The sequence below is a fragment of the Trichoderma reesei genome, assembly GCF_000167675.1.
Source record: "Trichoderma reesei QM6a unplaced genomic scaffold TRIREscaffold_29, whole genome shotgun sequence".
Lineage (NCBI taxonomy): Eukaryota > Fungi > Ascomycota > Sordariomycetes > Hypocreales > Hypocreaceae > Trichoderma > Trichoderma reesei.
In genome coordinates, this window is record NW_006711176.1 from 85,170 (window position 1) to 99,246 (window position 14,077).

The 14,077-nt window shown below is 52.2% G+C and overlaps 7 protein-coding genes across 7 annotated transcripts; 3 read left to right on the forward strand and 4 right to left on the reverse strand.

The window, feature by feature from the left end:
• Nucleotides 1-611: 611 nt before the first annotated feature.
• Nucleotides 612-1,346, forward strand: TRIREDRAFT_123955 (uncharacterized protein). The gene is made up of 2 exons (XM_006969131.1): nucleotides 612-723; nucleotides 777-1,346. Exons 1-2 carry the CDS (start codon nucleotides 663-665, stop codon nucleotides 1,142-1,144), a joined length of 429 nt encoding a protein of 142 aa, XP_006969193.1. The 5' UTR covers nucleotides 612-662; the 3' UTR covers nucleotides 1,145-1,346.
• Nucleotides 1,347-1,728: 382 nt separating this feature from the next.
• On the forward strand, nucleotides 1,729-2,626 carry TRIREDRAFT_81979 (uncharacterized protein; the record flags this gene model as incomplete). The annotated part of the gene is made up of 4 exons (XM_006969132.1): nucleotides 1,729-1,807; nucleotides 1,866-1,912; nucleotides 1,964-2,001; nucleotides 2,065-2,626. The coding sequence occupies 4 exons, from the start codon at nucleotides 1,729-1,731 to the stop codon at nucleotides 2,624-2,626; spliced, it is 726 nt and encodes a 241-aa protein (XP_006969194.1).
• Nucleotides 2,627-4,577: 1,951 nt separating this feature from the next.
• On the reverse strand, nucleotides 4,578-6,518 carry TRIREDRAFT_111762 (uncharacterized protein; the record flags this gene model as incomplete). Its single annotated transcript, XM_006969185.1, has 9 exons — nucleotides 4,578-4,643; nucleotides 4,766-4,924; nucleotides 4,991-5,040; nucleotides 5,304-5,460; nucleotides 5,675-5,681; nucleotides 6,133-6,210; nucleotides 6,250-6,314; nucleotides 6,425-6,437; nucleotides 6,505-6,518. The coding sequence occupies 9 exons, from the start codon at nucleotides 6,516-6,518 to the stop codon at nucleotides 4,578-4,580; spliced, it is 609 nt and encodes a 202-aa protein (XP_006969247.1).
• A 1,335-nt stretch (nucleotides 6,519-7,853) lies between these two features.
• Nucleotides 7,854-9,035, reverse strand: TRIREDRAFT_29568 (uncharacterized protein; the record flags this gene model as incomplete). The annotated part of the gene is made up of 3 exons (XM_006969117.1): nucleotides 7,854-8,557; nucleotides 8,603-8,814; nucleotides 8,884-9,035. Coding segments are annotated over 3 exons (1,068 nt in total), but the record flags the coding sequence as incomplete, so codon positions are not given.
• A 631-nt stretch (nucleotides 9,036-9,666) lies between these two features.
• On the reverse strand, nucleotides 9,667-10,142 carry TRIREDRAFT_111764 (uncharacterized protein; the record flags this gene model as incomplete). Its single annotated transcript, XM_006969186.1, has 3 exons — nucleotides 9,667-9,773; nucleotides 9,810-9,831; nucleotides 10,038-10,142. 3 exons carry the CDS (start codon nucleotides 10,140-10,142, stop codon nucleotides 9,667-9,669), a joined length of 234 nt encoding a protein of 77 aa, XP_006969248.1.
• A 1,021-nt stretch (nucleotides 10,143-11,163) lies between these two features.
• On the forward strand, nucleotides 11,164-12,353 carry TRIREDRAFT_81984 (uncharacterized protein; the record flags this gene model as incomplete). Its single annotated transcript, XM_006969133.1, has 1 exon — nucleotides 11,164-12,353. One exon carries the CDS (start codon nucleotides 11,164-11,166, stop codon nucleotides 12,148-12,150), a length of 987 nt encoding a protein of 328 aa, XP_006969195.1. The 3' UTR covers nucleotides 12,151-12,353.
• A 223-nt stretch (nucleotides 12,354-12,576) lies between these two features.
• TRIREDRAFT_52248 (uncharacterized protein) lies at nucleotides 12,577-13,893 on the reverse strand (the record flags this gene model as incomplete). Its single annotated transcript, XM_006969187.1, has 2 exons — nucleotides 13,799-13,893; nucleotides 12,577-13,662 (listed from the first exon to the last, which is right to left on the reverse strand). Coding segments are annotated over exons 1-2 (1,152 nt in total), but the record flags the coding sequence as incomplete, so codon positions are not given.
• Between the last annotated feature and the right edge of the window lie 184 nt (nucleotides 13,894-14,077).

The window sequence follows — 14,077 nt, forward strand, 5'->3', positions numbered from 1 at the left end:
GTGATCAATGCGTTTCTTCGGTAGGCTAAACTTTGCTATCAACCCTGTATATGCACTCTGATACGATATACGCCCGTGAAATCGACAAACAGTCCGAACGTACATGCACTTGCAGCAAAGTCTCATGCAGGGCAAATCAATGTCTCAATTTACTACCCTCAACATGATCATGTCCCCAAGACTAGGACACCGCATCTTCACATGTACTGGTTGTGCCACCCTCGTATAGACCCAGAGTCTTAGTCTCGCTCCTTCACGATAAGTACGAGTTCTCGAATAGAAAGAAACATATCTACGTTTAGACCTCAAGAGGTACCAGCATTGTTGGCTCGTGGCGATATCACATCGTTGTGCCGTCTTCGGCGAACGCCTCTTAGGCCTGGGAATGCTCCAAGAATCGTACCAGCATGACTCTCAATCTTTCACCGACTAGGAGAAACACAAGGCCGCGAAGAAAAGCCTCAAGCTAGAGGAGCGATCCCTCTCCCTTTGTAGCAGTGACATTTTCGAGGCATGAGAGGAACCCCTCGTCAAGAAGTATCCGGCTATAAAATGATGGCTGTCCTCTATGATTCCTTCCGTTTTACCCCTTCGAGCTATCCAGACTCTCCAGCATCTCCATCAGCATTTCTACAACAAGCTCAAATATAAGGATCCTTAACATGCAACTCGCCCAATTGTTGACGGCCGTTCTTTTGGCCGCCGGTACAACTGCCACTCGTGGTATGAAGAAAAGTCTCGGCACTTGACTCTGGACGATAAACTAACGAGTTCAGTTTCGTACGACACTGGGTATGACGATGCCTCACGTCCCTTGGCTAGTGTATCGTGCTCCGACGGTGTCAATGGCATCATAACAAGATTCCATTGGCAGACTCAGGGGCAAGTGACCAACTTCCCCTACATTGGCGGCGTCCAAGGCATTGAATGGAACTCTACCACATGCGGTACTTGCCACAGGTTGGAGTATGGAGGTCGCAGCATCCATATCCTAGCCATTGACGCCGCTTATGATGGCGGCTATAACATTGCCTTGGATGCGTTGAACAATCTCACCGACGGCCATGCTGAAGAATGGGGGCATGTGGACGCTGTGGCTACGCAGGTTCCTGTGCAGGAATGCGGCTTGTCCACCGCGTCTTGAAGAGCACGATCGGTAGAGGGTAGATGGCGATGATGGAGTGTCGACGAAGCAGCAGCTTGAATGGCCCGATTGAGAACATAGGACAACGCTCTGACCACATAAAAGGCAATGATCTTTTGGGTGTCGGGGAAAACAGAGAATGGAAATCACATGCAGCTAATCAGTATCTCGAAGGAGATAATTCAAGATGGCATCAGTATTGCCCGTCTTATTCCCAATGTTGTTTGGTGTGCATCGTTTTCGCTCTGAGCCATTTGTAAGCTCCCCCATTTGGACACTTCCAGAACCACGACTCGACTTCTGTCGATCGATTCTCAGCGACTCATGTCACTCCATTCGTCCCCTAGCCTGGCTCCATGATCGGATCGAAAGGTGAGGGGAAGCGTAGGATCGTGGATACATGTAAGTTATGGGCCTACTATGCCTAAAATGATGCAAGGATTCATGGCCATGCGCGCGAGGGGTTTATCAACCATCACTCTGATTCAGTACTGTTATCAGATTCATATATCAGTCCAATCCTCAGCTTGATGTGGAATTGCATGCTTCTCCAATCTTTTACGTAGAGAACAGCAGCCTACAAAATGTCGTCCGGCACTTACACACTCCTCGACATCCCCACCAAGGAACCCCGGGTTTGCTGGTCGATGAACACCTGGAGGAGTAAGTCAGTCCAGTGAAGAATGTCCCCAAACTCAGAGTGCTAACCAGCGATTGACAGCGAGGCTACTCTTGAACTACAAGGGCCTCGATTACAAGACGGAATGGGTGAGCAGGATCAGGATAGACGCGCTGAACAAGTGATACTCACAACGCCAGGTTGAATATCCAGATATCAAGCCGCGACTCGAACCGCAGTAAGTAATACGCTGGATCAGGGGAACGGTGTACACATAACGGATCAGTTGACAACCCCCCAGTGTCCCTCCCAACCAAGAAGGCCGCCAGTATCAACTCCCAGCCATACAACTGCCCGACGGCTCCTACGTGATGGACTCGTACAAGATTGCCGACGTCATCAATGAGAAGCACCCAGAGCCCAAACTCCCGTTGAACACGCCCGTGCAGCTCAGGTTCACGCCTCTCCTCATCAACTTCATGACCCAGCTCAGGCCAGTCTTTGTCCCGCTCGTAGCGCAGCGCCTTCTCGGCCAGAGAAGCCTCCCCTACTTCCACGCCACCCGTGAGGAGGACGTGGGCATGTCGCTGGAAGAATATAGCAAGACCCAAGGTCCCGGGGCTTTCGACAGGGCGGAGCCGTTTGCGCGTCAGATCACGGAGCTGCTGAACGAGACTCCCTCCGGGCCTTACTTTATGGGAGATACGGTCAGCTACACTGATATCATGTGGGCAGGCATCCTGCTCTTCTACAAGCGTCTGGGGGACGAGGAGTATAAGGAGGTGCTGAAGAGGACCGGGGATGCAGATGCGCATATCAGGTTTCTGGACGCTATGAGCCCGTGGACGAAGAGGGAGGATTGAAAGGCCACTGATTGCAAGTCTATGTGAAAACCCCTCTCCGTGTTATTTGCTCTATGTAGTCTAGACGAGCGTTCATCGGGTGCCTTAGCAGCTCTATGTCTATGCTGTTTCTTGCATCGTCTTCTTACTCTATCAGCGTGCTACGCCAACGCAGACCATCATTGAGGTGTTTCTCTCCAAGCCTGCGATAATATTACTTGGGTTGTCGACGAGAAGATGATCCCAACGAGCAGCGCATCGGCAGTGCTTGACGGCGGCTTGATGTAGAGTAGAGCATGGTAACAAAGCCAGCACAACACGCGGCAATAGAGCAATCACTGCGTTGACCGCCGCCCATGAGAGATTTCGAGAACCGGGTTCACTTCCAGCCGCTCAAAAGCACCTTGAGGCTTGCGACGCCTTTCTCTTGCGCCCTATGTTTGACATCCTGCAGAAAATAATTACCACCCTACATGTACTCCACCGATCTCCCCCGCGTATCTATCCGGTTAACGGTAGGATTCTACCTCCAATTATTAGTATCTCACAGATAGTAGAGATAAAATGCTTACGATGGGGCCCGAGTATCTCGGGGCTCAACCTTGCTTGCCGTCATCAGCAAACGTGAAGCATGAAACTTGCCAAATCTGATCATACCTTATGCAGACATCATTGCGGTCCCCCACTGAACTTCTAGACGTAAAATCGGTATAGAAACCTGCTGCCATTACTGTCTGGCGACATAAGCAGGAGGGATACTACACATATCACCTCTGCGGCGCAATCCTCCGGCTACACGAACCCACTGCGGCAGACAGGAACGTGGTGATGCTACAGCTGTAAGTGTCCTCCAATTATGTTTGTACAAGAACGATCATAAGCATCAGTTGCCTTTTTCCTACATACGCGACCTACTTAGGAAACTTGCAGGTGGTGTACGTAAAGTAACCGATCTCATCGCCTTATGAAATTCCAGTCTGCGTTTGACCATTGCGTTTTGCATGAAAGCGTTAAGCTACATTTTATTGACTGCTATAAGGCATACGAAATAGCCATCATAGTTGACTGAAACCCAGGTATCTTGTGAAAGACACATCACCCCCGCCTCATTGGTATAAGAGAAGGTAGATGCAGCGTGTCATTCACAAACGTCCATAGGTACGATACATGTAGCCTACCGCTTTTCAACTGCGTTAGGTATTAATGCTGCAACATCTCGAGTCAATGATTTCTTCCCTTTTGGCAAATGGGGTGACTCGTAACTTACACCGCAATTCTTGCATTGGCAGTTTTGCCCACAGCTACAAGTGCTGGGGCCGCTGCAGCCGCAAGTTGATCCGCAATCGCAACCCATTGTGTCGTAGTGGTTGATATATGTAACTGGCAGTACTAGATGGTTCCAACAATCAGATATCGTGCTGGATTTACAGGAATGATAAAAATAATAATGCACTCGGTCAGTCAGCTCTTATATATAAGACATCTCAGAGCATGACGTAATTCAGACTAAAAGCAATGATTGTCTCTGCTTGCTCTCTAAAATATTATGCAACCATGACAGCATGATGATTGCTAAGAAGAGAATCGTACGGTTTCTAGAGACTATACATCTCCTCTGACCTATTAAGTAACCTAGCCAGACGTCTTGTGGATTGCCAGAAGTTGGCCTAAATCCCTCTCTCGGCTGGAACTTCAGTCATGGCTGGCTTTGAGTCTCATGTTCTCTGTTCGGTCACTGTGTACCTACTTGGCACGTAGATACAAGTCAACTTTCATGGCGCAACTTCTTGCGTGAGTACATATAGACAGACTTAATAGAAGTGAGTAGGTATATCTGAGAGATCGATCTAATAGAAGAGAGTATGTCTGATTAATAGACCTAGTAGAAGAGGGTAGATCTGATTCAGCTACCTGCACAAATTCATCCACATCAGAATGATTCATCCTAATTGCCCTAATCATAATGTTCCCTCTAGACATGTTGGAATGCTTCGGTTCGCGACTGGTGGATGGTCTCATCATCCATATCCTCATAAATCTAGGTAGACGTAAAGAGAGAATCCTTATCGATCTGATACACCAAACTCGTGCGTCAACCGGGTTTGGGATCCGAACATTTCCTCGGCCGAAGAAGAAAACTACCATCCCGGTTGCACACACAACGTCCCATTCGAATATCAAGAGCCGTTCATAAGCCTGACAAGTGCGGAGTTCTTCGTTGTAACCAGAGTTCTTGAAACCCCCAGAAAGCATCAAGATAGGTAGTAAGAATAACCATAAAACTGCTGCCACCGCCGCAACTTCCTTTCTCCCCGTATTCTATCTATGAATTTCCTTTAGTACTAAAGTCAAATATATGAACAAGAACAGTATAATTAGACTTACAACTGCCCCCAGGTGGGTAGGGAGAGCTGGCGTCTTGGCGAGCCGGTGTTCTGAGGTGTTTGTGCCTCAAGACTATGTGTGAATGGGGTTTGTTATATCATGTCACGTCTATGTGTGTCATGACCAAGAACTCACTCCTGGTTTCCTGGAGGGCTGCCGGGAGGACCCTCTATTGTTGGGGCCGGGGCCGAGGAGGGGGGGACACTCGGATGGTGCCGTTGAGTAGGTACTGATGGACAAGAAAAGAGAGAATCCAGAGCTCTAAGGATCACGGCAAAAGGCCAACAGAAGAGGCCAACAATGATTGACGTACGCAGCTGGTATCGAATGTGTGCGGAAAAGGAAGACAAACATGACCCCGGGCGACGAGAGGTGTCATGGCCCCTCATGCGGCCCTTGACGTCGTGGAAGTCACGACAAAGCCAAAAGACAGGGGCATCCATTTCCTTTTGCCTCCCACCCTTCCATACCTAGACCGTGCAACATGGGCACATACGTCGTTTTCACAATTCAATTGCCGGCTTGGCTGGGAGTTTTCTTCGCCAAGTAAGGTAGGTAGTGAATGGGACGGCAAGATCAATAGGCTGAGAGCCCCTTCCACAGAGGTCGGTCACGTAACCCCAGGGAAGGTCAACAAAAAGCCACGTAGAGGCCCCAGGAATCCAGACTCTTGCTTCCACACACACACATACTAGCTAGTCAATTTGATCAATTATTGCGTCAAGATCTCTTTTCCACTGAAATCCCCTGCATCTCCTTCATGGTGACCGAGACAGGGGGTCATCAGTGTTTCATTGCATCCGGAACAATTCGTCCACGACGCGCCCGCGTCTCACAGGTGGTGGAGAGTGTGGCCACGTAGCCAGTTAGAGCTAAGTGTCGCCCACATCCTCCTAGTGTGTCAACCTGTGCAACCCATCAACGCGTCATCCCATCCATTTCCTTCAAGACCTATTCATTCCATCAAAATCCGTAACGGCAACACTTCCGGCGTGGAAGCCGTGTTGTGTATGTTGCCGTAGAAAGACCCCTTTAGATCTCCGTCGGGATCTCAGGACCATGGAAATTCGCCTCGGCCAGGCCGGCCACCGTGGTTGCCCCCATCCCCCAGACCAGGCTCTGGAAGTCAGGCCCCCACTCACCGGAGAACGAGATCACGGATCGCCACAGCTTCGGACCCGGCAGCAGGATCCACATCTGCCTCCGCTGCAGAGCCAGATCTGGTAGGTAGGTACTTAAGTTAGGGGATGGCTACCTACATGTAGGTATCCAGCATCCCGTCAGCTTTACACCTCGATTTCTGCTGCTGCTGCTGCTGTTGCTGCTACAAATTTATAGGAGAATCTACTCTCTGCTACTATTCGCTACTTCTCTCTAATCTCTGCATGAGCAACTTTGAGAGTCTTGAAATGAAAGGTAGCTGATTACTCTTACCAGCGTGTTGACCCTGTATATATGAACTTGGGTTTCTGGATAGCCACTCCCCTTTAGGTATCAGATCGTGCAATACCTACATAAATACCCACATGCTGTAAAGACACTCACTCTCCACGACTGACGGGTCGGAGGGGGCTGCCGCGGAGGCTCAGTGCCGGTACTAAATAGACAGTGTGGACTGGACGATTAGCATGGAGATTTAGAACTACGTATTTGAGAATGGTACAAGAAGAACGCTCTTCATGATCGCTGGTGTTGCTGCTCGTGTTCGATCACGCATTGGAGGAACAGATAGAGATGTCCAGGATCAATGAAAACAGGCGTGAATAATGAAGAGCAACAGCAGTGACGGGTGGCGGATGTAATGTTTGGATATTCCCTGTCAGAACCCCCTACCCCAACCTTCCATACCCACCTGAGGTACTGGCTCTCTCACAAGCAAGATATCCTCCTTGCCTCCTCTAGGTACATACATATATAGACGCAGTCCCTATTTCCATATCGCAACTTCTCGACGCAAGCATCTTCCTCACCACATACCGCGACAAGCTTCCCGTTAAAAAAGCTTCTAGACGTTCAATCGTAAAGAGAATCCCCGATACACCAGGTTAGGTTATATCTATGCCGCGTGACATCTGACGGCACATCGGTCAAAGTTCGGGAGCAAAGAGCAATCAAGAAGTCGCAACGGGTTCTTTCCGTGAGAGCGCGAGACTCCCACCCAATGAAGTGGAGAAAATTCAGCCCTTGGCCAATAGGCTATAGAGCAAAATTCCACTCTCTTGTCAACAAGCCGCCTCGAGCTCAATCGGTGACCCGTGATTGGTCAATAACCAGGTCACGTGACCGCCCGGTTAGCTCAATCGGTAGAGCGTGAGACTCTTAATCGAGAACACGTTCTGATGCAATCTCAAGGTTGCGGGTTCGACCCCCGCATCGGGCTTTTCCTATATTCAAGTCATATGATTGAGATTTCGGGTGGCTAATTTTTTTGACCTTTTTTACCCCTTTGTTTCGTGATGCGCTCTGCCTTATCTCTCTTCTAGCTGTCGTCCATCAATCAGCATCACGATGCTTGTTATTTTTGTTACGAGAAAAGTCTCAGGCTTGTTTGATGTGTGCGTCAGCGTTTCATGTCCTTGCTAGGAAGCCTGCTAAACACATCTATCGTCTCACATAGAGCTTCTACATAATCATCCGCCAACCAAGGCAGACCGACATTGATGACACTCAACAACCAGTCATGGGTCATGAATCAATGATATCTTCTCCCCCGATAGTGCCTGTCCGCGCCTCTGTATCCGCCCCCATACGAGCCTCCCCGCCTGTAGTCACTCCGATCTCGAGGCCCGTGACCGTGTCCGCGATATCCCCCTCGTCCGCCTCCATCATGCTCATGTCTGGGTGGCGGTATGGGCTCTTCCACTTCGACCTCGTACTCCTCAAACTCTTCGGTAAAGTAAGGCGCTACTGTGTCTTGCTCTTCTCGGGCAGCCTCGGGGTCGAACACGAACCGCATGGTGCCATCCTGGCCGCGAGCCGTTCGTCTCATAGATAGGTCGCCCGGCCACGCAGACGATGTTGCTGTGGGTGAAGTGGCAGAGCCGGGGGTGACGGGGGTCGGGTCCTCATTTTCGCAACGACTGCAGTGGTACATGTGCCGAGAGATGAAGTCTTTCTCGAGCTCCGTGTTGAGGGCAATCTTGATGTCCATAAAGCGGTTCAGGTCAAATTGCGTGCCCACCTTGGTCGACTTGTGGTATTGAACATAGAGGTCCAGTATATCGAGCATGGTCTCGAGAACGGCCGGCCGATGGTACTGTGGCCGCCGCGCCGCAAACTCCTTGACCGCGTCCAGATGCTGGCCCGTCATGCGAGCCGTGAGCTCTACCAGGGCCATTACCATGGAGAAGGTGGTGCGCTTGATGGGCACAAACGTCTTGTACATGTCGATGCTCATGGCGTAGGCAATCTTGAAGAAGGACTCGCCTGCCTCGCGGCCGAGAATGCTACGCACGACCTTGACGAGCAGCTTCTGGGGGTACCGAGTGCGAAAGTCGAAGCCGATCGTTTCGAGGATCAGGCGCTCGAGTCCAATGATGATTTTGCCTGGTGATTCGAATATCTGCCCTCATGGTTGGTCTTTGGACAAAGACAAGAAGACTCAATCTCCACGTACCTTGTCATCCGACGCCGCAGGCTTGTCAGGGTTCTTAACATTGTAAGCTGCGGCGAGAATGTCCCTCGACTTTTTGATCGTATCCTCGACTTTGCACGCGACGAACAACGACGCCAGAGCCGCGTCCTGGTAGTTATACTCGGCGTCTCGGAAGTTGAGTCGGAACTTGTGAAAGTACGTGCACGCCGTGTCAAACGTCCGCACCGGCCTGGCTTTTCCACCCAAGGGTCAGTTCTATCCAGAGGCTCCAGAGGGCCACGCAGGGACGCGAACGCACAGATTCAGATGTTGCCTCACGGTGTCTATGAGCTGGACGCCCTGCAAGCGGTAGTTATCCTCTCGCGCAGGGTCGCAGCCGTTCTCCCGGAGCATGCGCCGTATCTTAAGCTCCGAGGCGTACTGGTTCGAGCTGGAGATGTAGCCGGGGTGCGGCCCGATGCGACCTGCTGCGTCGCCATTTGAGGCGGTCGGCGGTGCGTCGGGTTCGGTAGGAGACATGGTTTATGGCTGAGTGGCTGGGAGATGGAGGAATGGGCGGAGAGGGAGAGAACGAGAGCTGTTCGAGGCCTTGCCAGCCGTTGATGAATAGCTCGTGGTCGTGGGACTCGAGCTTGAGGGAGGGCGTGCAGCTTCGTTCGGCGCGATTGGCTTCCACTGAATAGATAATCGTCGTCCACAGCTCGTCTACAGAAATTCTAGATCGCTGCCATTGCGAGGTGGTGTCGTCAAACAGTGGTGCTGATGTTCAAAGTTTGTGCTTGTGCTACACCCATGATAAATAAGAGGTAAGCTTAGGTACTTTGCACATGCACCAGCTTTTCCGGCGCGCAATTGAATCCGCTAGGGCGCGGATCGGCTCCGCGTGATGACGCAGGCTGTCAATGTACCACATGTCGAAGGGTCAATTTCTACAGCACAAGAGCTTGTGACGAAAATATATAGATTGTATGTACACGGGGGTATTTGATACCTATATTTCCATGTCCATGCTTATTCGCCGCCTCATGGAGATTCTCGACATTCGTATTACAATCATTACACTTGTTGTGCACGAAACTACCTAGACGAGACCCTTCCAAGCCAATCTGCTAACCAAGCCAGCTCTGACAAAAAAGGTGAAGCATTTGACAGCCTCACGTTTACCAGCAAGCGTAGAATAGGGAGTGGCTATAAATTCAGGGCTATACGGCCATGAATACACACTCATTAACCCCTGGTGTATAATCTAGATACTTGAAGCAGAGGCGCATGGCAATGCCAGATAAAGATAGCACCAGTGGTATGAGGGAGAATGTCTCTTTTGCTCTTATCAATAGTGGTGATTCAAGACCAAACATAAATCCGCCCGATGCTGGATGGCCACTGCCGAGAATTGGCGTCCGAGTCTTAGCTGGAGGGGGTAAGCTGCGGAACAGCTGGCGCATTGCTCACGGGTGCGGAGCCGCCTGAGAAGTTTGGTCGGAAGAGGTTGAACGGGAGACCCATGGCCACCGAGGCAGAGGCGAGGGCGGTCAGGAAGAGGGTAGACGGCTGCATGGTGTTTCGAGCTGAGCTGGGCCGAGGTTCGTTGTCGAGAGATGGAGCAAGCTCAGCTTGGGTTTGGGAATCTGAAATTGGATATATATGCAGGTATGCACCAGGAGAGTAAGGGTATCGGTGCCGTCCAGCGTAGGATTGTATGAAGATTGATTGAGTGGAAGAAACGCCGATTATGTTGCGAGTTGCTCACAAGAATGAATTTGTAGAGAGTGGATGAAGAACAGAGAGGAGCGAGTTACTACAGGTAGTATCGACATCACCACGGTGGGCGAGGCCCTCCTTTAAGCTGTTGAAACAGCGATTCAGGGGTGCGGCTGAAGAACAGACGCTATTGAGAGCTGAAGTTGGCCTATTCGGCCGCTTCTTGAAACATCCATGTGCTAATGGTCGCCGATTGCTCTACCTTACCTATGCAGACGCTACAAGGCTGAGTTTCATGCATGCAGTTGGACTCCCAAGCGCAATCGCCGGCACAGGAGACTTGAAACTCCAGTTTCAGCCATCACGGCGAGGGGCAAGTTGTCTGCAAGCGATTCGTCCAACGGCGCGGTTAGCAGTCCAACTTTCTTTGCTCTGGACCTACGGTTGCATCTTCTCTGCTTCTGATTGTACTGTGTCAATGTGTCAATGCTTCAACTCTTTCAACCGGAGCACCAGTTCATATCCATAGATGTAGGCGCCTCTTCCAGTATTAGTAGTATAGCGATCCTCATCAGCTGCCCCATGCCTGGAGCCTAGAGTTTCTGGGGAAGCGACTGACTACAGCGGGTGTTAGTCAGCAGCGATTACGACGCGAGCGCATGTCAGGAAGCCGCGACAGCTTCGCCCCTGCCATCGGCATCAGCGTCTCCCATCCTCTTGTTATCTCTCCACCTTATCCATCTCCTCTGCTTCGTCATCTTGACTCCCTCCATCATCCGCCTCTCATTGATCATACAAGACATCTCAGAGGTCTCACCCATCCAGCAACAGTACTTTCCATCCATCAGTGTCTCGACTCCTCGAGGCCTCCGCTACCATGCGTCCGGCTCCCTCTCTGTTGGCGACGGCCCTCTTGGCCCATTCCACACTCGCCTGGAGACTCCCGCACCCTTTCACAGACGAGCCAGAAGATGATACGCCGTTGCCATTGGTCATCTGGCACGGCTTGGGCGACACGTACAACTCCGAAGGCATCCAGGACGTCGGCTTGCTCGCAGACGAGATCCATCCCGGGACATTTGCCTACGCCATCGCCGTCGGCGCAGACGCAAACGCGGACCGGTCAGCAACGTTCTTCGGCAACGTGACCGAGCAGCTTCAGTTCGTCTGCGACACCCTGGCCGCACATCCGATCCTGTCCACCGCACCCGCCATCGATGCCATCGGCTTCTCGCAGGGCGGCCAGTTCCTCCGCGGCTACGTCGAGCGGTGCAACAAGCCTCCCATCCGAAGCCTCATCACCTTTGGCAGCCAGCACAACGGCATCTCCGAGTTCAAGACGTGCGGCAGCACAGACTACCTGTGCAAGACGGCCATGGCTCTGCTCAAGTTCAACACCTGGAGCAACTTCGTGCAGAGCCGCCTGGTGCCTGCGCAGTACTACCGCGACCTGACCAACTACGACTCGTATCTCCAAAGTTCCAACTTCTTGGCCGACATCAACAACGAGCGGCCGGTCAAGAACGAACAGTACAAGAAGAACATTGCCAGCCTGGCAAACTTTGTCATGTATCTGTTCGAGGACGACACGACCGTCATCCCCAAGCAGACTTCGTGGTTCACAGAGGTCAACGGCACGGAAATCACGCCCCTACGGAAACAGACCCAGTACAAGGAGGATTGGCTTGGCCTTCGCCAACTGGACGAAAAGGGCGGCCTCCGATTCCGATCCATCACAGGCGAGCACATGCAAATCACAGTCGATGTTTTGAAGGAGGCCATGTCGGATTTCCTGGGCCCCATGAACAAGACCTTTGCCCCAGAGCCCAAGGTCGTGGCGGGCTTGTGGCAAGAGGAGCTCTAGTGGAGCCAATCGCCCTTGATTTATTTCTTCTCTTTGTGTGGTCCTTCGTTCCTCTGCTGGGCTGCTGGATAGCCACTCTCCTGAATTAAAATGCGATGCCTTGGAGGAACAAAGTGTCTCTGCCAGCACACGGTAAGTATCAGGTGACCAACCCGGGAGGTGCAACTGGTATCGTTTCCAATGAAAGATGGCCATTCTATCTCATATTTTGCTCTCCTCTCTTCTCGTAGTAGCCATCGAGTACGCCGCAACGCCGGTGCCAGATATCTAAGGTACCTAATCATCCTATTATGCGCATATACACACAGATCAATGATGTAAAAGGAATCTCTCCATGTCGCAAACAAAAGCAAGTTGACCCTCCCAAGCCCCGAGTCTTTTTTTCCCCGTAGTTTCTTTTCTTTTCGTCTTTTCAAGCATTTACTCTTCCGCCGCCTTCTGGGCCGTAGCCTTTGCCTTGCGTAGCCTCAGCTTGCGGTCCGAGATCTGCTTGTCGAGCTTGTCGTCGTTGCTCTCGGCCTTGGCGGCGCTGGCCTTGTCCTCCTTGGTGGCCTTCTTGGCCTTCTTGGCCGCGGGGGCCTCGGCCTGCTCCTCGCCGTCGACCGTCTTGCGCTTCTTGCCAATGTTGGCCTTCTCGGCGGCCTTGAGGGCGCGGGCCTCACCCTCGGCGTCGGCGATGACGTCCTTGCCGTCCAGCCAGAGCTCGTCGGTCAGCCAGATGGGCAGGGCGGCCGTCTCGGGCCCCTTGATGTAGATGCCCTTGACGTTGCGCCACTGCTGCGGCACCCACTTGTCGACAATGGTGCCGGCGACGGCCTCGACGTTGGCGGCCAGCTGCTCGGCGGTCCAGTCGGAGAAGCCGACGCGGACGGCGGTGTTGGTGCTCGGGGACAGGCTGACGAGGGCGGAGCCGAGGGCCTTTTCAATCTCCTTTGCAATCTCGGCGGGCGAGCCGGCGTTGACCTCGCCCTCCTTCTTCTGGGGCTTGGCGCGCTTGCCGTCGACCTTGCGGGCCTTTGGCTTGAGCACGACGGGGACGGGGCGCTTGAGCGTCGTCTTGTAGAAGGTCTTGCCCAGGATCTTGGGCAGGCGGTTGATGATGCGGTCGTCGCCGAGGAAGACGTCGTGCTCGGAAAAGAGCTTGCGCTGGGCCTCGTACTGGCTGTACTTTGCCTTGAGCTTGGTCACGTCGATGACGCGCGTGACCTTCTTGCGCAGCTCGGCGGGGAACTCGTCCGAGGCGACAATGTTCTTGTACGCGCGCTGCGGGTCGGCGGTGATGAGGCAGACGGTCGTCTCGGGCGACGCGTTGAGGCTGTGCGGCAGCGGGATCTTGCCCGGCTGCAGGCGGGACTTGTCGGAGATGTGGCGCTTGGTCGTGAGCGTCAGCCAGATTGTCTTTTCCGAGTCGCCGTCGTCGTCTTCGAGAAGGTTGCGCTTGGACGAGGCCTCGGCCTTTTCCTTGGCGGCCTTTTTGATGTGTGCGAGGAGGGCTTTGGAGGCTTTGAGAGTCTGTTTTGGGGTGGTTCAGAGAGTGGTTAGCTTGGGCAATTGGCCAGTTCTGATATCTAAATCTGATGCTGCCGGTGATTGTTTGAATTTTTTCTATCTCTTTTGTCGGCATGAAGCTCGAGGGCGCTGGACAAACCTGGGCATGATCAATGGTGACCGCGGCATTCGAGCCGACCGCGGCAACTTCTTTTGAAGGAGCCATTTTGCTTCGTCTATGAAACAATTGGAACAACAAGAACAGACGAGACGATGAAAAGAAAGGATGTCGCTGTCGAGGTGATAGCAGGTAGTTGCAAATTATCACCACTTCCCAACGGCTGCGATAAGATCTGGAACATGCAAACAGAAAAAAAAAAAATCCCCCCGGAAGCCAACTTTTTCCGGTAAGGTGCAAAAATTCCGGCAAGGTGCGACA